At 42.4% G+C, this 23004-nt stretch overlaps 1 protein-coding gene across 5 annotated transcripts in view; it reads right to left on the bottom strand.

Annotated features, from left to right (window-relative positions):
* The window catches only part of GBF1 (golgi brefeldin A resistant guanine nucleotide exchange factor 1), a 111286-nt gene extending 91662 nt beyond the window's left edge, over positions 1-19624 (bottom strand). For 2 of the 5 annotated variants that reach the window (XM_026094903.2, XM_026094904.2), the window contains exons 1-3: positions 19329-19623; positions 16193-16298; positions 14790-14856 (exon numbers count right to left, since the gene is read on the bottom strand). In XM_026094903.2, the coding sequence (XP_025950688.2) occupies positions 14790-14856; positions 16193-16298; positions 19329-19336 (181 nt within the window). In that variant the 5' untranslated portion in view covers positions 19337-19623. Of the gene's footprint in view, positions 1-14789; positions 14857-16192; positions 16299-18437; positions 18554-19328 lie in introns of those variants that run through there. The other 3 variants (XM_064513939.1, XM_026094905.2, XM_064513940.1) reach the window with 3 other exon arrangements.
* Positions 19625-23004: the final 3380 nt, after the last annotated feature.

Here is a 23004-nt window from a genome sequence, read left to right as displayed (position 1 = left end):
GAATGAGAAGCAAAGAGATTTTATGCCAGCATGAGTAATGACAAGCAGCACAGTATTTGTACCTGCTGCAGTCACAAGAAGTAATGAAATAATCCTGCTGGTTTACAAGTATTTGTGAAGAACACTTCATTGATAGAGCAATTTATTTTTTCACGTAGACATGCAGGTTTTTCTCAGTAAGTTTAAAGCACAAACCCCATATCTTATCCTACTGGTTGTAACCGCAGACTAGAGGCTGTCTAAAAACTTTCTAATTCAGTTGTATCCTCCAGCAAATTAATCATCTTTTCTTATATGGCAAAGCAAATCCCAACATTAGTTTAGCTCTTCAATCTTCTAAGGGAAAAAGCTGAAGTTTATTACATGGAAGTTTGTGGAACAGATTTTAGAACAGACTCATCTGCTCAGTGACGATGCTAGCATTCATGTAACACTTTTTGTACGTACAGCTATTTACCCCTGATGCCCTTGGAGACGAATTCCCTGCCTCCACAGTGGTGTGGTATGCAGGGCACCTGTTGGCTGCTAACCCCACCCCAGACACGGCCCCACAGCAGGGCAGCAGGCTGATGGTGTGCTGCGGCGCAAAGCAGCGTGCAACCTCTCGGGCTAGCTACAGCGCAAGTGACTGACAGCCAATGGCTACAGGGCACAAAACAGTCACAGCTTCCATTGTTCATAAATTCTGGAAAAAGCAGATGAAAAATACAGCCCACCGAATCAAGAACGTCTTTCAAATTGTACTACATAGAATTATTCACTGTTTTATGGAGAGGGAGAAAGTATAATCAGCTGTTTTTGATGTTCGAGTAGGTATTTTCACTGTATTTACCTCCAGCTTCCCTTGACAAAATTTAAAAAGTCTGTAATTAACTGTTCAGTTTTCTGTTGCTTGTATCTGTTAAAATATCAGTTGTCATCACCCATGATTATGCCTTTCTGTATAAAATATAACCAGCCCTCTCCTATCCTTGCGTATACTTCTGTAAGTCACTCTCCTTAACACTGTCGCTTTTCTCAATTTTCTCCACAAAAAGCAGTATTTGGGTTGGGACTAGAACCCACACTGCAACGGTTCAAGAAGCTTTATCCCTTTCCCAATCAGTTTCTCCTGTTGTAAAACCTTGCAATTTACTGTTTTCCAGCCCCTGCTCATCTTCTAGACAGCAGCAGTCAACCAAAGAAAGGTCTTAGAATATGCTTTTGGCACATTTTCAAGTTTTTTTTCTGTAACTACACGGGCTAGAAACAACTGTGCTTCTTAGTAAAAGTCTGGATTCTTATGTATTACCATGCGCTGAGATTTTGGGAGTTATTTTTCCCATTTGGTCTCCATGCAATGCGCTTCTCTGCCCTATTTTCTAAAGTAGCTTAAACTAGAACAAAGTGTGTACCACTGCTAATTAAACACCACAGAAATATATTGATATCAATCTTCTAAAACTACCACCACCATCACTATTACCATTTTGGTACTATTCCCAACCACATGGACAAACAGCAACACACAGTACACGGCAAATACGCCCGATCCTGCCATTATCTTAGCTGCACTGAAAGAAAGAGAAAGTTGCCAAAAAGTAGGAAATTGTTATTCAGATGACAGACAGCTAACACTTCCTTTCCCAGAACAATCTGTCTCCTGCTCTGACAACCCGTTCCTGCTATATTTACCCCACCAAAATTTGCCAGTGCTATGTTTCCAGATGCACTTGAGCCACATGTCCCTGTCAGTCAGCCCGAGCCCAGAGGAATCCGAGCAGGGAACAGCTCCTAGAAATCCCTACATGTTAATCCATGCTTCCTCTATTGCTTGCCTTTAGAGTTAAATGAGACAAAATGTGTAAAGCATTATTCTCGGTTTATTTTGGAAGCAGTTGTGGGGACAAGAGGTACTCCATTTGATACAGCTATTTACTTCAACTGCTTTCTCTGTGGCTGACAGAGGCACCTGAACAGTAAAAAAAAATCTGAAGCATGCAGTTAAAAATAACTGGCTGTTTCAACCAATTAATACAGGCTGTCTAGAAAGCATTGTAAGGCTGCCTGAAAAAAAAGCATAGATGCTAAACCAGGAGCTTATGGCTCTAATCTGCCATGGGAGACCCAGCTCCTCAGCCAGAGAAAGCTGCCATCTTTGTTGGGGAAAAGCAGCACAGATCCAGCAGGGAAGATCAGTTTTAGACTTCAGATAGCTCAGGTTAAGAATGCGGATGAGCTAAAACATGCCAAGTTTTGAAGCAATAAAAACAAAATCTAAAGAAAAGCTATCTTATTTCTTCTGACTTATGCCATTTTACTATTTTAATAGTTATGTTCTTCCTCTATTCTACCACATATACTTCTGTTCTCATTCCATCTTTTCCAGCCATAACTGCACAGCTAGGCCCCCCTTATTTTCATAACTTTATAAAATACTTAGTGCTCATGTATTCTGATAGCAATTCAGCAAGAGCCAAGATAATTAAGTTTCCTGAAATTCTTTGATTAAAGGACCAAACAAACTCTCTTCCCCTCCATTCCTGTGTTTTCTAAATATGCTTTCAACAGCTCCTACCTCAACATGCCTTCAATTCCAAAGTGCATGTTTTAGACTACAACAGTGGAAAAAATTAAGAAAGTCACCTCTCTGGATCTTATTAGCAAGAACACTTTGCAGGCAATGGAGCGGAGGCTCTCCGAGCCTTCCGGAGAAGGATGGGGGCTGACTTTGGCATGCAAGAGGAAGAGGTGAATAGAGGAAGTGAAAGGGTTTAAAATTCTATGTATCCCTCCTCTGGCTCCCTCCTCCCCTCTTCTGGAAAGGGCACAGGCAGTTTCAACCTTTCTGGGGTTTATTTAACTAGCTTAACAGAGGGTCCTAACAGGTCACAAATAAGCTTTTAAAATAAAAAGCAGAAGTTGAAATCAACGGTGGATATATTAAAACTCATGGACGGGCCAATTTCATTATTCAAGATGGAATTAAAAATCAGTGCAACCTTCTCTTAATAGCAGATTCATATAACAAGACCTCTTCAGCTAGCCAGATGAAGTAGAGGTTTGCAAGAACAAAAGCACTTTTTATGCATTCTTCTAAAACAAAAATAAAAAACATGAGGCTCATATCCAAAACCAGTATTGTTTAAAGACCAGAACATCCTTTAGAACAGGCTAAATAATTTTCACTACAGCATTAAAACATGAAAATTTTTAAAAGATTTTGCTATAGAGATTACTCCTACTTCCTTAAACCCTATGAACTATTATGTTTTCTGGTATCCTTTCCTTTTGAAATGTTTAGCACTGGAACACTTTTCAAGCATCCGATCAGCACATCAGCTGAGGGGACTGGAGATGAGCATGGCAAGAAAGCAATGAATATCTTATGGGTGATACTGAAAGATGTTAAATACTGGCCGATGCTGAGTAGGCTCAAGTGAAACGTGGACAAAATATGAACTGCATTACACTTTAGAGTTTATTAGCAGCCTCATACAGCTGCTCAAATTCAGGCATCTAATACAGGGATGTGAACAGCTGGTACCATCACCTGCTGTTCCTACAGGGCGAACACCAGTGTGTGACCTCCCGCTGCAGCACATGAGTCTGGTGCATGTGAACGAGTACCAGTATGGGTTGCGAAACTCAATAGCATTAAAAACTGCCATCCAAAAAAAAAAAAAACAAACTGTACAGTTTAGGGCAGTTGAATAAGAATGAACTTCACTTTGACATTTCTAATAGATTGTTAGTAACAGAGGAAGAAAGGGAAAAGTTTGCAAAATTTAAGTTGATGCTGCCTCTAACACAAAGCTTCAATAGCCGATTACTAAACAGCCATTAAAGTAAGCATTCAAGAATGCCTATGATGGTTTCCCTCTTTTCACTTTGTGTCTCTTGAGCAACTTTTTCTGAACAGAAAACATTTCTTTTTTCAATTATTGAACTACCATTCAAATACTCTGTTAGAAAGTTTCACAAAGAATTGTGATGCCTTTCCTCAGGACTTTACGAATTACCTTGCAGAAAACACGTTTTATCCAAAATTCAGTGCTTGAATCTTTTCATTTCTCCCTCCCCTATGTTTCCAATGCACTTTGAGAAAATAAGAGGAAACATCCTTTTCCCAGCCATATGATACTTTTTTTTATTTATTTACCAAACATGGATATTTCTTTCCCTATGTTCTTAATGAAACAAAAGCCTTCATGATGTAAAAGATCATGCAAATGGTTCACATTCCCGCAACAAACAAAGAAGGCATATGCTTTCTCAAAGATTTTCATTTACAATTTATTCCTAGCAATGCTGACACAAGATTAGTAGTGCGAGATTTTTCTATTCATATACCAGCATTATAGATTAGGTCAAAAGGAACATGCTGGACTCTGGAGAAGAGTATGATCCACATTTTGATATTACTTTATCTTCACTAAACTATTATTAAATCTATTCCTGAACCAAAAGCTAGTTTTTCTACAGTATCACAGCATTTCTGTTTTAACTGAAAAAAAAAAAAAAAAAAAAAATCTTCCTGTTGATCATAAAATATTTTAACAGACTGGTAAATATTTGAGCAAACACACTTTCTGGACCTTCATGACTGTCATCAACAATGTCATTAATACAAGCGTTGCTGGGATTGTGCTTTCCCCATCCCCTGTATCAGTCTGACCATTTCAGATTTGAAACACTCATTTCATACATACCCTATCATTTTGCTCAACTGAAGCAGCTTATTTTTAAAGAGAGGAGAAGCATGGAATAAAAATGCCATAGTGCTTGTTAGATCTTAACGCTGACTCAGCATATTTGCATGTCAGATACAGAAATACCAAATGTTTTGTTTAAGAGCTAAGTGTTCAGAGAAAAACTGAGTATTTCTGAATGACGAAGGTGAAAACCTCAGACTGAAGTGACAATCAACTGATGATGTCTCCTCCCATGGTGCCACAACAGCCATCTTAGTTATTACAGAACTGTAACAGGCCACCATAAAATGTTTAATCTAGCTTGAAGAACATCCAAGTTCCTAAGTGCAGTTACTGAAGATGCTTACACAAGCAACCACTGCCATTCTTTTTATTTCTAGAATAAAGCCCCTCCCCTAGGCTCTATGCCATCTAACAGACTGCTCTCCTCCAGTACACTGTAACCAAGATCACAACCACACCCTGTGACTCCACTCTGGCCCTTGTATCAAGAACTTGATTTAGTTCAACAATACCTCATATTTACAATCTGCCATCTAAATTATTTAAGCAGATAATCAAGAGGTAAATGGAATCTCATTCAACAGCCACTTGGCAGACTTCCTCTTCATTATATCAAAACCAAGGATAATTTCCAAAAAATTACAGAGGACACAAGGGGGCATTTTAATAACAAACCCGCTGCACCCCTGAGGTTGAAAAAGCCTAGCAATGCTGACATAGTAAATTAGTAGTGTAAGGACAGGACTGGAAATCAGAACCTCTGGAGTGCTTATAATACAGTATGCACAGATGATCACAAACAGTCAAAGTACCACCACCACTGAACAATTTAGGATAGCTCAGCTAATGAGCATTAATCAAGTGCACCCCTTGAGTATCACAGTTGTGTAATTGCGATTACAGTGTAAAATACATTAGCATAAACTATCACGGAGGTAGTTTATCAGCTAAAAGATTTTAACAAGATAGCTAAAGCTAGTATCATCCTAAATTTTAGCTCCACTGCATGTATGTGCAAGCCTTAAGCTAACATATTTTTACTTTTGCATTTCAGCCTCTCTCCAATTGTCCTTCCTTCTCTTAATCTCTAGCCTTGTTCCTCATTTGTCACACAACCATACACCTCTGCTTTCTTCCATGATGCGACTGAACACAAAAGCAGCTGAACCAGCAATTTTAACCTCATAATTACACCATGCAAAGAGCACAGGCACATTCATTTAATGAAGCTGAAGTGATGAAGAGTCTCTGTGTTGCTGCAATCATCTATCCATGCCCTTATATTCTGACATTTCTTGGTTAATTTAAGTAGAAGAGGAGTTTAAAGAAAGAGTAGGTTGCTTTAACACTTACAATGGCTTTTCCAAATCACGTGGATACAGCACATCATACAACGGTAATGTGGAAGTATCAGTTTTCCACAACAACTGTTATGACTAGCTGATAAATGTTGCTTCTCAAGGTGAGGTTTATTTCTTATAATTCTGTGATGACTTGTATTCATGTCTGTCTCTAGAAAATTTACATACCTACAGTAACTCAGCCATGCTTTAGCCTTCCTCACACTATTAACAGGTTTTAATGCACCCTCAAAATTTTTTCCCCAGAAGATATCTGCTGGGAACACAAATAAGGAAATGAATGCACTTCAAACTCATCTGTGACATGACATTTCCACTTCTTTCACATCAAAATCCATCATATCACAAATCCTCAGACCCTACCTTTAAGCTACTTCATTATCGGCAATATATACCAAACTTTCTGTTCTTTGTAGCATTTAGAGGTGCTGTTAGGTAAGTTAAAGTCCTGTCATCTAAAATATGACAGGAGTTTTCATGGCACTGGATGCAGCTGGAAATTTTTATAGCTGTTTTCAGGTCAAAGTGGCTTTATTGTATTATTTTCTAAAGGCAAATTACAAAGTGAAATCTTCACTATCCATCCAAAACTCTTCTTATGAACTTACCATGAGAAAGTTCATAACATATGGGAAGAAAATGTTTTGTCCAAGGACAAAAAAACTTCAGTGGGAAACCACCCTATGACACTTAGATAGCAGACAAGCTAGGCAAAGTTACCTTAGAAAGAAAAAAAACTCATGCAAGTTCACTTCAAACACACAAGCTACCAATTGCACATTCCTCATTATTAACGTTCCTTAACCAATGAAATTCCTATTTTAATAATAATCTGTTACCAGTTATTTGGCTACCTTTATACATACCTTTGAATCCCTCCAGTTCTACCTCTCTTCTTGCTGGCTTTTGTCTCCCACACTGACCACAGGGAAGAAGCACTTTATCACATATCTCTGCACTATTCCTGAAAACAGGACATTCTGCCCGATTGAATCTTCTTTCAAACCTCTCCTTAAAATTCATCTCTTGCTATAACCCGTATCAGAGATCAGCCAATGATGGCTTGTTTGAAGGACAAATGGAGGTAGTCATTTAAAAAAAGAAGAAGAAGAAGAAGAAAAAGAAAAACTCTCAAGTGTTTAACAACTTTACAACTTTATATACTTAACGACTTCTCTCTGCTTTCACTCTCTTAAGCTACAAACTCGTCAAGGTGAGGAATGTTTCAGCATGCACGTTGTGTACACACGACCAAGACTTCTTGGCAGTCCTGTTACATATTAGGTAACTACATAAACATGCATCTGCACTTCTGACACAAGCATTGCTGCTTTCAAGCAAACCACCTTTCAGCCATTGTTTCTGAAAAGGTTAGATGGCAGTAGTTCAGCAAGAAGAGGGGGCAGTAAAGAGAAGGAAGGGTGACAGCACAGGAGATGAGCTATATATCTAATCAACTCCTACTGGAATTCAACAATTTAATGTACACTCCTATTTCAAGAGGGTTTTTACTATCATGTGAATATCCTTGCAGTTTGTTAATAAGCCAGTCTCTTTTAGCTTCAATCTCAAGCAACCACGACAAAAACAGCATGGCCAGAGCCACCTGGAACAAACCCTGCATGGATGACTTAAGAGAATCCTTAACTTTAACAAAGCATCTGGCATTGCCTTTCTACCAAATCAAACTGCAATTTATTGCCTTCTAATATATGTACATCAGGCCATTTCCTTTATGGCTCCACTTCACACAGAAGCAGTAACTGAAGGAAATAACGGAGTGCCCAACAAGTGGGAAAGTAATTGCTCAACAAGCGTGGAACAAGAGGGAGTCAGTTGCGCACCGTGCACATGTGGCAGCTCTTCAGAGCCCAGCCCTGCAGCAGCAACAGAAGGCTGGTGTTACAGAACAAGCACACTGCGGGAACCGTGCCAAGCAACAGCCAGGAGCGCTTGTCCATCTAAATCCGAGGGTCCCTAAGGATCAGGGGTCAGGAAACAATTCCTTCCAACAGCACCACCTCCTGCCTGTACCTGCCAGTCATTAGCCACACAGACGGGAGTCAGGGTTAAGCTTCAAGCTCTAGTCTTAAACGACTCCCAAAGAACTGTACTAAAAGGATGCTAAGGTGATATTGCAATGATGGTTGCGCTGGACAGCAAAAGGGACAGTTCAGACATCCTGATCTGAAGGGAAATGAAGAAACCCTTCTGGCAAGGCCATCTCCTGCTGGTTTTTTTTGTTCTAGATATTCCCAGAGTCACACTCCACTTCTTTTGAATTTGTTCAGTATTTCTTACTTAGCCATACTTTACATGCTCCACTCAGAAACACAGCAAAAAAAGGATAAACACAAAAGCTAGGGAGCTCTCAGATTAAGGCTGCTACACAACTTCAGTTTAGCCCTTTCTGCCTGTTCAGTCTTAATTATACAATCGCTCAATTCCAAGCTTTCCATTCCCAGGACTCTGACTTCATGTAGCACCCCATGTTGGAGGGCTCAGTGAGCAATTCAACAGACTCGATTACTGCTCAGAATGACCCCACATCTGACTATTCACACACTCCTGCCCAAATGCTGCACAATGCAGAATAAGAAAAGCCCGTAACAAGATTATGGTGTTTCCCATAGCGCATCTGCAAACTTCACAAATACTAACAGCTATCCTTCATCAAACACATTCCTTCAATTTTGGTGTTAGTTCTGGGCTTGAGAAACTTGCATCCCAGGTCCCCCAATGTACTTTGTTTTTAAATATAAAGCGTGTCCTAAAAACACTAACACACACAAAAAGCCACTTTCACGGATCTCATTTGGAATTGCTATGGCATAGTGCTTCTGTCAATGAAAGTCCATGAGTCACTAGTGTCACCTCAGGTATGTCACTCAGAAAGTAAGAAACAAAATGAGCAACCCCTTGGAAAAAGTCTGGTTTACAATTTCTCCAGTATCACAAAGAAATCCTATGCCAAAGATATCAATAGAAAGCTATTATCTAGGAGAAATTCAAAGATCTCAGACTTAAGATGGCCATTTGATTCATTCCATGCTACAATGAGATTAGAAGGAAGATTCACCCCTCTCAGACAGTATTTGAAATTACCTGCAGCTCCAAAGCAAAAACACTGCATTGGTTTACATTTTGTCTGCACTTGGAAGGATGCCTGCATTCATGAAGACTAGGAACTTTTTTTTTTTTTTAATGACAATTTTTACTGCATAGTCTGAATACAATATGAAAGAATCAAGTAGTCCGGATTCAGCCTGCAAGCAAAGCATTTGACAACATTCATCTTTTCTCATAAGAAGGTGACAGAAAATATTAGAAGAATTAACTCTTCTGTATGGTGTCTCAGGTGATTTGATATAGACAAAAACTGCATTGCAATCCACTAATTAGAGTGAGGTTGATTTAAAATTTATGCAGAAAAAAACAAAAGAAACCTTACTTTAGCCATTTCCTGACTATTCTTACACCCTTTGAACTCACAGAAATTTTAGAGAGAATGCAACTAAAGCTAAATGTCAGCCTGAGTTGTTTGGTCTACCAAAACACCAGGTTAACATGTATGGATACCTACTATTCAAATAACTAATAAATAATTGAAGCTATCGTATGAAACAGATGTGATCTAGGAGACCAGCTAGGCTTCTAGAACTTTTCTATGAAATGGACACCCAAGAGAAAGCAAGCAAGCAAGCGAGACAGAAGCTTAACTGGCGATTTTTTTTTAATGGCTTCTCTAGATCAGCTAACACTGCAAGCCCTCAATACAAACAAAAGGAAAAGTGTCCCAGCTTACTGTTTAGTCAATATTTGTTATTGACTAATAAGTCCAGTCACTTTCTGCAGAAGCTCAAAGTATAAATAATAAATAAGGCATCACTTGCATCTGCAAACTGAAATCACAGTAACAAGCATTACAGCACTAAACACATCACATATCCATATCATCTAATTCCTACACTTCTTTTACGGAAGATTATTTTTCTAATTTCTCCATTTAAACAGACCACAACGAATTTCTCAGATCTATTCAGTAGTGCTGCAACAGCATTGAGAACAGGCCATACATTTATATTTACTCCTGTGAGTTACCACTTCATAAAACTAGGTCTTACAGAAAAAGTTCAGACATGAATACTGCTCTGTACGAATGTCAGATTTCCCAGAGCTCAAACATGAGAAAATGGGTGTGCAATCAAATCTACAGACCAGAAAACTGATGGCTACAGTAACAAGTATATTAAATCAGTACACTGGGCAAAGGTTCTCTTACAGTTACAGTCATTTGACCTTTAGCCAGCTCTTAATGCCCTAGCCAACCCTCTAAAGATGGAGATTTGCAGCAGCTTCTTGTCTGAAATAAGCCATGAGAAGATTCTTCTGAACCCTCTATATAAGCATTCATTTAAAATGTCATGAATGTGCATGAAATCAGAGTGCTTCTAACAGCTTACTTTGCAGCTTCAGTTTAAATGCACTAACTCTGAACCACTAGAGGATAAAAGGACTCAGACCTTCCAGTCTGGCACTCATGGCCCTAAAATATACACAAGCACCTCTTCACAGGTGTGTTTACCTAGTTTAAACCTTATTTAAATAGACTCTTGATGCACACACTTTCCACAAACACCTGCTTCTCGCATTGCGGAGCTGACTTGTACAAAGCAGGTGTATTCAGTCATTTTCTGACCTAAAGCCATCCTACACACCATTAAGCAGTAACTCAGTCATGAAAATCCTTGTTACTGACTCATCCCCAAATCAGAGCAAAGCACAAATAGGTGAGTTGGATGGCTAGCAAATTGAGCTTTGCTTCATAGTATTCAGCCTCTGGCTACTCCTGTGGCTCAGAGTCATTACCATCAATAGAGGGTACCACTCATTTCACTTTCTGCAGCAAGGAGAACTATTACAGAAGTATCTGCTCTGAATTTAACCTATGCATCATACTTACTGCAATAGTCTGAAGACTCAAACAGTCACAACAAGATTCAGGGAAATCCAATCCTCATTAGATTCATGGAAAAATGGGTTTATAATTAATTCATATTTCCATATGGTTATAAAAAACTCTCTGCCCAAGTTAATTGTTCTGCTGAGATCAAGGACATCTTAACTTGGAAATGCTAAGGAAAAGGAAGATGCCAAGTTATCACTGGATGTCAAAAAGAAACTCCCTTTTGTTGACCTAAGGCCATAACATAACTGTCAAAAGTAAGCATAACCACGACTTAAACATCCAGACACATTTTTCTAGATACTGAAATTACTTTAAAGAGAAGTCAAATTTTAGTTGCACTGACACTGAACCCAGATCCAAACAGGTATCAATATTAAGGTTCCATCAGCTTTTAAATAACCTTTGAAGATGTACTTTTATTTCAATTTTGCATGGGTGGACAAAGTTTAATAGTCACTGGTTGCATCTGGTCAGGACACTGAATTTTGCTTTTTCTGAGCACTGGAAATATGAGATACCGCACCAGACTTAGATTTACATTGCCTATCTTAGTACAAGCATTCAGCTGTTAAACTTGTTTTGGGCTATCCTATACAACAGCCAAGCTGCCAGAACCTCTATTTTTCCTGTCTGTTTTTCAGGCAATTACTATCAATAATAATTAGCATATAGGCAGCGCATGTGAAGTGTAAAAATGACATAAAATACACCAAGTGAGAGAGAGTGGATCACAGAACACATGCTGTTCATTTTCAAATTATTAAACAGCTTTTATAAATCTACATAAAACTGCCACAGAACTTAAATTTCCCTGTTAGAATCTTAAACAGCAACAGGATCATTCCACATAATTCAGGCCTAAGACCCTTAACTAAGTAAGATGGACTGTAGAAGCAAGAAGTTACTCTCATCACAACCACAGCACTGTTTGTGCTGAGCCACAGCATCTTCTCTAGATGCTGCCTTCAAGAGCCCATTTAGTATTTACAGTGGGATGGGACAGCAGAAGTTAGTTGCAGGCAAGGATTTACTATTTTTGGTAATCAAATAAGTCACGTTATGTAATTTACTTACTCTTGAGGAGCAACATTTTGAGATGAGAATCTTTAGCTGCTGGAGGCATAGGGTGCCTTTATACCCTTGACCAGGGTATTTCAGCACCACAGTCATGACAGAGTTAATACCCACTAGCTCAGAGGAGAACAAAAGGTACTCCACTGCAACATGCCTAACATTTACATTGCCTCTCTTTGCTCATTAAACAGGTTTTGGTTAAATAATGAACAAACTGTATTACAGACTCCGATGAGAATTCCAAAATTATAAATCAACTGGTAAAGCCCAGAGGAGAATGAAGGGAGTGGGAGGGAAGGAAGGATAATATTGACTAATATAAAGGGCGCAGCTTGACAGTGGATATTCCTGCCACACCTGATCAAACATGCTCCATGGGGGAGGGGAAGGGAGGGCGAGAGCAAGAGGGGAGATGGGACAAGGCAGCCTGAAATTTGCATCCGGAACAGATTAAAACGGGTTCTTGGGGGATTGAGAAAATACATAATATATATTACTATAAATGCAAAACTGTACTAAAAGCTAACTCAAATGTCAAAGATTACAGCTTGAATAAATTTAAATATAAAAGCAATGTGTTTCCATGAGCTAATGAAAGAGACATGAAAGGAAGGTCTAGGCAAGAAAACTAAGCTTGGACTTTTCATTGCCTGGAAGATGAGACAGGAGACTCTGTATCATTCAAAGTACTGCTTGGGAACCATTCCATGTGTAAAACTGGAAAAAAAAAAAAAAAAAAATGGAGCATAGCAACCATATCCTATCTCAAGGCATTAGTCTGTAAATAGCAATCATTGAAGCTGAAATAACCTGTTTAGAAGAACCCCACGCAGTCAAATCAATACACTGTCATCATATATAAGCAATTACTAGTTCGGCATAAACCACATATGAGATGCCTCTACTACTCACGGTGAGCCTCTGAATCTCTCACTATGTGAAACTTTGCTTTCTCTAATATGAGCAGACAGTTGGCTTGCAACTTTTCCAGGCAAGTCAACAGCAGATTGTATCTAGATAATCTTCAGTCCCTACCATTTACTCATATCGCATTTATTTGAGTATCGTGACATTCCCACTTCTTGTTAATAAAAATCTTATTAGCAATAACAACAAAGAACAACTTCAGGAGTCCCACTTGGAAGAAAATTTTACCTCAGTGGAGAGAGAGATTAGACCCAGGAAGCATTTCCTCCTAAAAAAAATTTTGGTGACTGTGTTCATATCCTACAGAAGATGAGTGAGCTTACAAAAACTGTAAATCCCATCTGTCATGTATTTTGGGGACAAGCCCAAATGAGATTTCCTTTTTCAAGGAAAGTTTACCAATCAAAGAAAAATAAGGCACCACACTTACAGGCAACCACAGATGAGGAAGGAATAACAGGTTAGAGCTGGCACATGTTCTCAGAAACTCTCATCAACACCAAGAAGCAGCACTAGTGTAGTTTTACTGAAGATATTTTTTAGGGGCTACCAGGCTCAGCACTGACATAGGAAGAGGCACAGTCCACAAGTAGAAATGCAAAAAGTCCATCTCAAACTTGCAATTCTGAACACTAACTGTAATAAAGGGACCAAAACCAAAGCTTACTTTCAAATATTAAAATCAGTAAGATGACAAATCCTGTGATGAACCAGCAGAATGCCACATGCAGCTCAGGATTAGCCTTCCAGATCCCTAAATATGTATTTAGGTTAAAGTTAAACAAACACTCCTGAAACTACCAACAGAGAAAATCTCATAGGAAAGGGGGAAAAGAGAGGGGACCAAAAACCTGGTCAGAGTCCACATCACAGCCACATGTTTTACTTCTGTAATCAATAAAGGCCCACAGATCCAGCACAACTGGCCACCAGGTAAGTCTGTCACTGCAAGATTTAAGAGACCCAAACGGAAAGTACGTTCTTCATTATTACTGACAACGGATGATCAAAATCAACAAATCAAAGTGTGTGAAGAGAAAACAGATAATGGGAGGCTCATTTCCAAGCAGATTCTTCCCATCATTCACAGATCAGGAAGCACAAACAAAATACAGAAGATTATGCACAACAATATACCATATTTTATGTACTACTACAAACGTCAGTGTATTGAAGAAACATGTCAGAGACAGGGAGAGGTTTATTTTCTATCCATTACCTTGTAAATACACGGTGTTAGTCACAAGTACTGCACTCATGCTATACAATGCACAAAAAACCAATATGACAAAGAGGAAGCAGATTCATTCACCTCATATAAAATACTCTCGTGTCAATGACAAATTAGCTTGACCAGAGCAAGTTTAAAAAGCAGTAGTAGCTCAGGATAAGCAGATATACAACATACCAGGGTTTCTTGGGTTGATTAAAGCTTAACAATACAGTTACGTGCTTGTCTTAGTTACACAAGCTTCTTAAATAGCACAGAATCATACAGGTAATATATAGTTTCCAGATAGTGATACCAGTGGTATTTGTGTACCAGTTTCCAGTTGGTATTATTGTGAAACAGTTTCATGTTGGTATTATTTATCTAGAAGTAAATACATATTTGCCCATTTTGTCAATATTCAGTATATGATCTCCAGAGAAAAAAAAACAAGACATTTAAAAATACACTGCTGTACAGGTCCAAAGATAAAACTTATCTGTATATACCCTACCAGGTATACATTCCTGCAAAACACTATATAAACTTACCTGTTATATTATTCAGCACTTCTTTTAAGAGGCTAAAGCTATGCAGCAGGGGATCCCTTTCTTCATCCTATAGGTTATATATACAAAGAAAGTCATTATCAAAGCAAGCACATTTCTGAAGACATATCTTAATAAAGGATCTGTAAAGACTTTACCTTCATTTCAAGGAAGTAACATAGGTTGAGCGTATCACTTTCAGTCCACTTACTCCATCAAAATTAAGAGAAGCATTTTTATTTTCTTTCTAGTGCTACCCAATGTTGTACAGCTCAAGCATCAAAGAGCAGATTGAAGACTGAGCATCTTGGTTTCATTTTATTGTCCTTAAAAATATTTCTGATTAGCCTTCCAATCTTCAATAAATTTCAGGGCAAATCTACTTCAAACCATACTGAAACGGCTCATCAGGATTTTCTGCAATGTTAATCTATGCAACAACTTGTAATTGGAACAGAAATACAATGACGTTTGGTGCCATTAAAATATCTTGAAGAAAGAATCACTGTGTGAAATTTATATAAATAACTGTATCCTTTAACCTTACTCTATCTTTATGGCATTAAAATAAGGAGGAGGAGGAGTATTTCCTCCAAGCTGTGTACATCTGCAGCCACACCTCCTACTGGGTGGCAATGATGACTAATGGAGAAATGTTTGTCAGATGGAAAAAAGGCCCTGCCCTTCAATGGACTGAAACCATTTGTGTGGCTGACAGCCATCTACTACTCACATGACATTTTCAAGTGCCCCACACATGCAGCGCAGCATACCACACACACATTTACATTGCGGAACCCATAAACTGACCAAGGCATCATTAGACCTAAAAGAACGGTATTAGTGGCTTTTAACAAAACGGGTTGGAAACTATTAACATGTTTCAGCCAGGAATATAGCTAGCAGCCACACAACAGAGCAAAAAAGAAGACACCATGCCATATGAAAAATGCCATGTATATAACGACTTCTCCAATTTTCATTTCATGCATCACTTAATCAAGACTGTAATCTGTAGGACACAAGAAGATCTATAAAATATTGTCCTAAATCAAGAACAACCATATCTTCAAAACTTCTATCTCCTGATGTGTCAGGGATTGAAAGAAGATTACTGAATACCCTTGAACTAACTTTATGATATTCCCATGTGGAATACAATGTGTTTTTTTGATCCTTTACAAGGTGTAAAGGTAGGAGACTTCCAGCTTTGTACCTCTGACAGTCACTGACACACACATGCACAGTTAAAAAGCCAAAACTGCTTAGCATGAAACAACATAGAAAATCATTCCAACTCTACTTACAAAAGTGCTACCAGGAGCGCTAAAAATTGGAGGGACTTTTCTAAAGCAGATGGTTTCTGCCATAGCTTGAACAGATAGCAACAATTCAAGAGAACTTACCAGATGTGTGTGAGTGCTCCATCGGGCATTGCGTTTTATGGCTCCTACCACCGCGTTGATTTCACCTTGGACAATGTAAATGTTCTTATCCACCATCCTGGCAATCCTGAAAATAAAGATAAGCCAAATTAATCTCCAGCCCCTCAGAATCATTCCCATTCTCAGGTGAAACATCATGTTGGCCCTAGTCAAGCAGGAGGCCTGTAGAGATACAAGAAACACTTTCAGATCTTTGTTTCATGTGTGAAGACAAATACAGTTAATTTATCAAAAGGAAGAGACCACACTTTTCACAGAGCACATCTTCAAAAACAGGACAGCAGATAGTTAATTGTAAGGGGGTACCAGTGAAGGAAGAGACAACTTCATGAAGCCTCATTTTTTTCCAGTATACATAAGTTCAGAGGAAGATGTAGTGTTAGGGAATCAAGACACGCATTCACCATGATGCAATACCAGCATGCATCTCCAGCATTTATGCAAAGTCCTGCAGCTCCACACAGAACAGAAAGCCAATCTCGTGCCCTGTTAAATAAGCATCAGTGACTTGAATAACCTGGCCAAAGCAGAAACTCTTTGGGACTTTAAACTTTGACAAAATGAAGTCATTCATAACAGTTGTTGATTCCACTAAAAGCAGCAACCACCACTGTAAAACAGTTTAAAAGTTTATTTCAAGCAATGGATGTAGCTTATCTGAACTCTGCACTTCCTGAAGCCTAGCCCTTTTAAAGATACCAATTTTCACTGTGTATTTCTTCAACTATATCTTAATTACAAGAAACAACTGCTCACACTTTTGAGCTTAGTAACACTTCTTTCAACATAAAAGATCAGCAAGATTTAAATTCATGCTTTGTAGCTGCAGAGAGAAAGTTACAAAATTTACCAGGCTGATGCTGAATGACCAAATGGGCACAAGAGAACATGGTGCTAGTCAAGCAAAGCCACTAAATGTTTTTTTAATCTAGAAAAAAATTCCTACCATTAAAGCAGGCTTGACGTTAAAAGGCTATGGCCTCAAGAGTGGGATATCATATAACTGTTGGACAGGTTATCAGGCTACTAATGCTGAAGGACACTAAATTTTGAAGCAAATTCCCTAGTAAAGCAGTGGATTCTACACCTCTTGATGTCTTCAAATCAAGACAGGACACCTTTCTTGAAAGTAATCTTTAATCAAACACAAGGTACGGACTTAGTACAGGAACAAATGGATGAAGTTCTATTGCCTTGAGTTAGGCAGAAGATCAAGATTAAAACATTTAAAAGGCACCTATTCAGTTTCAAATGCATTTGAACTCCTTGTCTCATCAGTTAATCCCACACAAACAGTAATTTCTTTCTGATGATGGGTTTATACATCTGCTTAAATCTGCAGACCAGTCCTCAGATTTTGCTTCTGCTTGGAACTTCAACAGGCCGCACAGTGAAAATGACAGCTCCATCCAAGCCAACGCAGCTGCCCAGCACACTGTGAGAAACAGGGAAGCTACAAGCATTCACAGCATCACTGCTAACAGGCTGAAGAACACTTAAGTGGAAAAACATAGAGACTGGAGCATTTCACAGAAGAGCAAGATCTAAAATCCATGTGCTTGTCACAGCCTTCAGCAGTGTTCTGTGGACAGTAATGATCACTATTCTGAGAATCTTGGAATAATACCAGATGTGCAATTTTCATGTAAAAACACTGACATGATTTACACCTGCAAATATCTCACACATGCACTAAACACTCCACTGCTCATCACTGAAATGCATTGTCCTGAAACATTCCAGGATGTAGGAAGCCACATTTTTTCTGGGCATTACTGCAAGAAGTCTGAAGTACTTTTTTAGAACGCACTCCCTTCCATGTGGGGAAGTGTCTGCAACTCTTTTGCAAAACGAGCAAGAGTTAGCACTAAAAGTGACACTATCTGACAGACTTTCATCAAGTCACTTCTTCCTAACACTAGTTCTGGCCTTCAGCTATAGTAACTGACTCAATCCAGTGAAACTACTGCAATAAATAACTACAGCAAAAAAGGACATAATCAGTACACATGCAAGAAAAAGCAGTATCTAAAAATAAATGTCTGTTGACCTAGATTTGCACTGTTTATAATAACGCACAAATAATCTATATAGTCTCTGACCTAGATGCGGTCACCCAAGTCCTGATACAATATACTGCTACCGAAACAGAACACACACACACCACACCCCTCCTTCAATCCACAAGTTACACTAACTAGCTTACCAAGGAGCCCAGGTGACACTGAAAAATCCTTTTCTTCCTTTTAAACTTCACATGGGAAGTACATGAATGTGTATCACAAAATCTAACTTGCTTGGCTTTTTCATATAAATACTACTCTGTAAAAAAATAACAGGCAGTAAAGATCAGGGAACTCAGGATGCTTCTCCAAAGGCTAACTCTTAAGGCTCGGACAAAGTAATAAAAAAGAAGTAATAGTTTAGAATTATGCCAAGGAACTGTGCAGTCCAGCGATGCTGAACTCTGGGTCGTTTAGAGGGCCCACTAAACATAAATACCACTGTCATGACAGTAGCGGTACATCAGAAATGAAGGTGGGACAGGCTTCTCAGCAGATCTCTGAGTTTAACTGCAACAATGAGATAGTGCATGGGAGCCAAGAAGTGAAGGTGACTGACGCTTAGCTGTCAAAACTGACTGAGAAGTAAAAATTAAACCTAATGTAAATGCGGAGAAGGGGATTCTTCCCTCTAATTGCTTCGTACAGCTAAAACTAAGAGAAAACGGTACCAGCTGAAGCCATAACGCACATCCCACGTGGGCTTTGGCCCTCCCTCTTGCAACACCCCAAGGGTCAGCCCCGGGCCACCGAAAGGCCCTTGCTCCCAGGGACGCCCGGGCGAGCCCACTCCAAACACCCCGAGCGACACCGTCCGCGGGGCCCCGCGCCGCCGCCCCCAGCGCTCAGCTCCCGCTCACAGCCGCTACCGCGGGCCCCGCCGACGCCGTCCCCCCCCGCCGCAGGGCGCGTCGCGTCACGCGCGTCGCGCCGCCGCCGAGGCCCGGGGCCTCTCCCCGGCCCGCCGCCCCTCCCCCGCCGCGGCCCCCGCGTCGCGACACTATCGCGACAGGCACTCGCCGCCCGGCACTGACCCCCGCATCCAAAATGGCGGCGCCTGCTCCCCGCGGCGGCGGCCGCTTCACACATCGGTCGGGCAGGGCGGCGCCGCGAGGGGAGGGCGCGTCCCTCCCCCTCTCTGTCCCTCCCTCCCTCCCGGCGGCGGCGGGAGGCGGCGGTCCCGGGCGAGGCCGCCGAGCGCGGGGTCCTGCCGGGCACGGGCAAGTGAAACCGGCTCCGCACAGTTCTCACTGACGTGGAGACAGGCGCACCCCAACCCGCTGCCTGGTTACTGCGCCGATAGGCAGCCCGCAGAGCCAACCAGCGCGTGCCGCGGCGGGTATCTCGCTAAGCTACCCAATAGAATCACAAAGCCCCACCGGGGAAGGCGGGCCCTCCACTGACACGCAGAAGAGAGCCAATAGCAGGGGAGGGGGTAGAAGTAACAGACCCGCTGGCCAATAGTGAATGAGCTTTGGGGCCGCGGGGCGCTGCCGAGCTGAGGAGCAAAGCAAGGGTGGTTGAGCGGCAGCAGGGGGAGGGGCGCCTGGATGCCGCAAAGCATTGTGGGCTCGGCCAGCCACCCCGTTCGATTCGGTGGCCGAGGACGGCTAGAGCGTCCCGGGCGCGGCCGCGCTGCGCGCAGGATTTGGCTGCTCCGGCCCTCGCGGCCTCCACGGGGGTGGGTCCGCCGCCCCAGCGCGCCCAGTGCAGCTGCACCGGGCCGGGCCGGGCACCGCCATGCCGGTGCGCAGCCCTGCCGAGGCGGCGTGCGGGCAGCTCTCTGCAGCAAGGGCAGCCCTGGCTTTGCACCGCTGCACAGCAGCGCGAGGCGCTCTGCGCCTTGGCCTGCCGCAGTTTGGCTGGGAGCGGTGAAGCGGCCAAGAGCGGGTGCGAGGGCCCCTTGCCCGGCCAGGCCTGGACCTGCGGTGCCCCCGGCGCCGCCCCGAAGGACGGCCCAGAGTCATCGCCCCCCTCCCGGGCACCCAGCCCCCGTGTCGCCCATGCTGCCCGCTGTGGCCTGCTCGGGCGCCCGCGTAGCTCAGGCCAAACCCACGGCTCTGCCCCGCTGCAGTCAATGGCTGCGGGACCTGCTGCCGCCGGTTTGCCCGGCAGCGTGTAGGCAGTCATCAGTTGAAGGTTTAAGCTGTAACGGCACCAGGCAGCCACGTCTGTTCCCCCGAAGCAGAGTAAAGCACAGCGTGTCCCGGCAGCCAGGGCTGCTCACCCCAGTTGGCCCAGGGAAGGGGCTTTTTGTGGTCGCGGCTGGAGTGTTTCTCGCAGCGCAGGTCAGCATGTGCCGGCTGAGCCGGCCTCCCCCTCGGGGCTACGGCGGGAGCTCTCTCCGTGCCCCCTTTCAGCACCAGCCACACGGCTCCGGCTCACGCACAGTCCGATTCAGCGAACTGTTGAGGTGTTGTTTGTGGAAGCCTGTCACGGAGCTTGAAACCGAGTCACCCAGGAGCCTTCTGCTCCACCCAAATGCATCTTAGTGCATTAATAAAGAGCAAACATTGCAATGTGCTTTGCATTTTTACTTACAATCTAGCACTGCATTGTCTGGAGAGAAAAACAATACAGTGTGGGCACCCCGCTGACGTGGTAGCGTGGCACCAGCAGCCCAGCTCAGCAGTGCCGGGGAAGCTCTTGCACTGCACGGAGCGAGGCGCTCCACTAACCCATGGCAGCCTTCATTTGGGCCCAGACTGCCAGTGTAGTGCCCTGCCCTCCACAAGCCTTTGATGAGAATTTAATATATGTTGCCAGCCACCTCAGCCTCTGCAGTTCGCACTGATGGAGAGGACCAGCTTTGCACTGTCCATTACTCCCGCTCAGCTTCTGCCTGTTCGGTCATCCACAGAGCCCAAATATCAGACCCATGGGCACAGGCACCACAGAAATAGTCCACCAGGTGAAATAGTCTGAGCAAGATTGAACTTCCATTCCCTTCTCTGGGGGGGGGTTGCTATTTCCCTGAGACTTAATAGGTCTCCAGAGAAAAGGCAGAAACAGGGATTTGACTCAGTAGGTACTAGCAGTTGTTGTAGCTAGGAACTACGTGCAGCCACTCCCCTCAGAGCTGAGCATCCAAAAAATGCTATTGAGAAAATCCATGCTGAACACCGGTTTGGAGCAGCTGCTCCTTTCCAGAGCAAGCTCAGGTAGAGGCTAGCCCAAATCCAGCTAAAGGCTCTCCAAATGAAAGCTGATGTTCTGCATCTGGCACAATCTGCACTTGGGCCAGAACCTAGAAGTAAAGCAACAAAGCTAAACTGAGACACTCAAGAGTATTAAAGCGCTTCCCTGGAAACTAGCAAAGTACACTGCCGAAGCTGTGGAGCAGCCTCCTTGGGCCGAAGCGGCCTCCCAGCTGCTCTAGCTAACTCATGTCTCAGGAGCACTCCTGCGTGTCCTGGTGACATGAAACTCTCCCGATGAACATCCCCACGTAATGGTTTCCATTGTCGCTACTCAGCCAAGAGACACCATGCCTTTTTGGCAGGAGCAACCTGGCCGCAGTTAGTCATATCTTCGTCATCTCTTGGCTAGACTACAGCTATGCGATACACCTGGGCATGAAGCCCACAGCACTTGGCAAATGCCAGCTCGGAGAGCATGCTGCGGTAGGAGCCCTGGCTACCACAAATGCATCAGCTCTACCCTCTGCTCTGCTCCCTAAGCCACCTACCCTGCTAAGCCAAGCCAAATTCAAGCCTTAGTCCTGATCTTCAAGGCATTTGATGGCATGGGCCCAGCATGGCTAAAAGATCAGTTAAGGCATAAAGATGGAAACCATGATCAACAATCAACAACTCCACCACTCTCCAGCAGCCCTGGAAGCACTCCCCACGCAGCGCAGGGACGGAGTTTGCCTGCGACAGAGATGGGGCTTCCTCTGAGAACAAACTCTTCCCGGACGGTGGAAAAAAAAGTATTGCTGAGATGCTGAGTAATTCCCTCCCTTTGCATATCCCATCTCTCTGCCAAGATGTGAGTCAGGTTCACTCTGGGTTTAGTTTGCTTTTGGGTTTTTTTTTTTTTTTTAAGTTTTTCATTTGTATAAATTAACAACATCTGTCTCCTGAACCCAGGTGAAGTTCTTGGTCTCTTCGCCAGCAGTGAGTTCTCCAGCTGGCAAGATGAGATGAGTTACGGCTAAGAAGTCTTGGCACCAGCCAGCAAGAGCTGCTACTACATTTCGACAGGGAGTGCTAGAGCACTCCGTCTCGGAGAGACTGTTAGGGGGTCAGTCCAGCAGTTTCAAGGAGGTTTCCTAGTTAAAGACTCCTAGTTCAGGTCACTGGGTTGTCTTGTCTAATCCAGCAGTCTTCCGGACTGCTCTCTGGACTACTACTCTCCACAGAATACAAGCTTGTGACATAGTGCTGGGTCATATTTCCAGTTGCTCAAGGGAAATAGCTAAAAATACCTTTTTTCATTGTTACTTTAAAGCATACGCACTAACCATATTTTGCTGCAGCAAATAAGTGCGTATGCTTTAAAGTAATAATGATGGCCAAAGGCTTGGAGAGGGAGGGCAATTCAAAATGTCCCTTCTTTGTTTCAGACCTTGAGTAGGGATTTCGGCTTCCCCATGGCATGTGGTGATAGAGCCGGACTGCCCTGCAGAAAGTGCTAATGCGATATACCCTGTCTGCTTCTCATGATGGAGATAAGCCTATGCTGAGATGGATTAAAATCTGAGATGGA

The sequence above is a fragment of the Dromaius novaehollandiae genome, chromosome 6 (genome assembly GCF_036370855.1).
Source record: "Dromaius novaehollandiae isolate bDroNov1 chromosome 6, bDroNov1.hap1, whole genome shotgun sequence".
In the NCBI taxonomy this organism is placed as follows: Eukaryota; Metazoa; Chordata; class Aves; order Casuariiformes; family Dromaiidae; genus Dromaius; species Dromaius novaehollandiae.
Note: the sequence above shows the minus strand (reverse complement) of the source record. Positions and strands in the feature narration are given on the sequence as shown.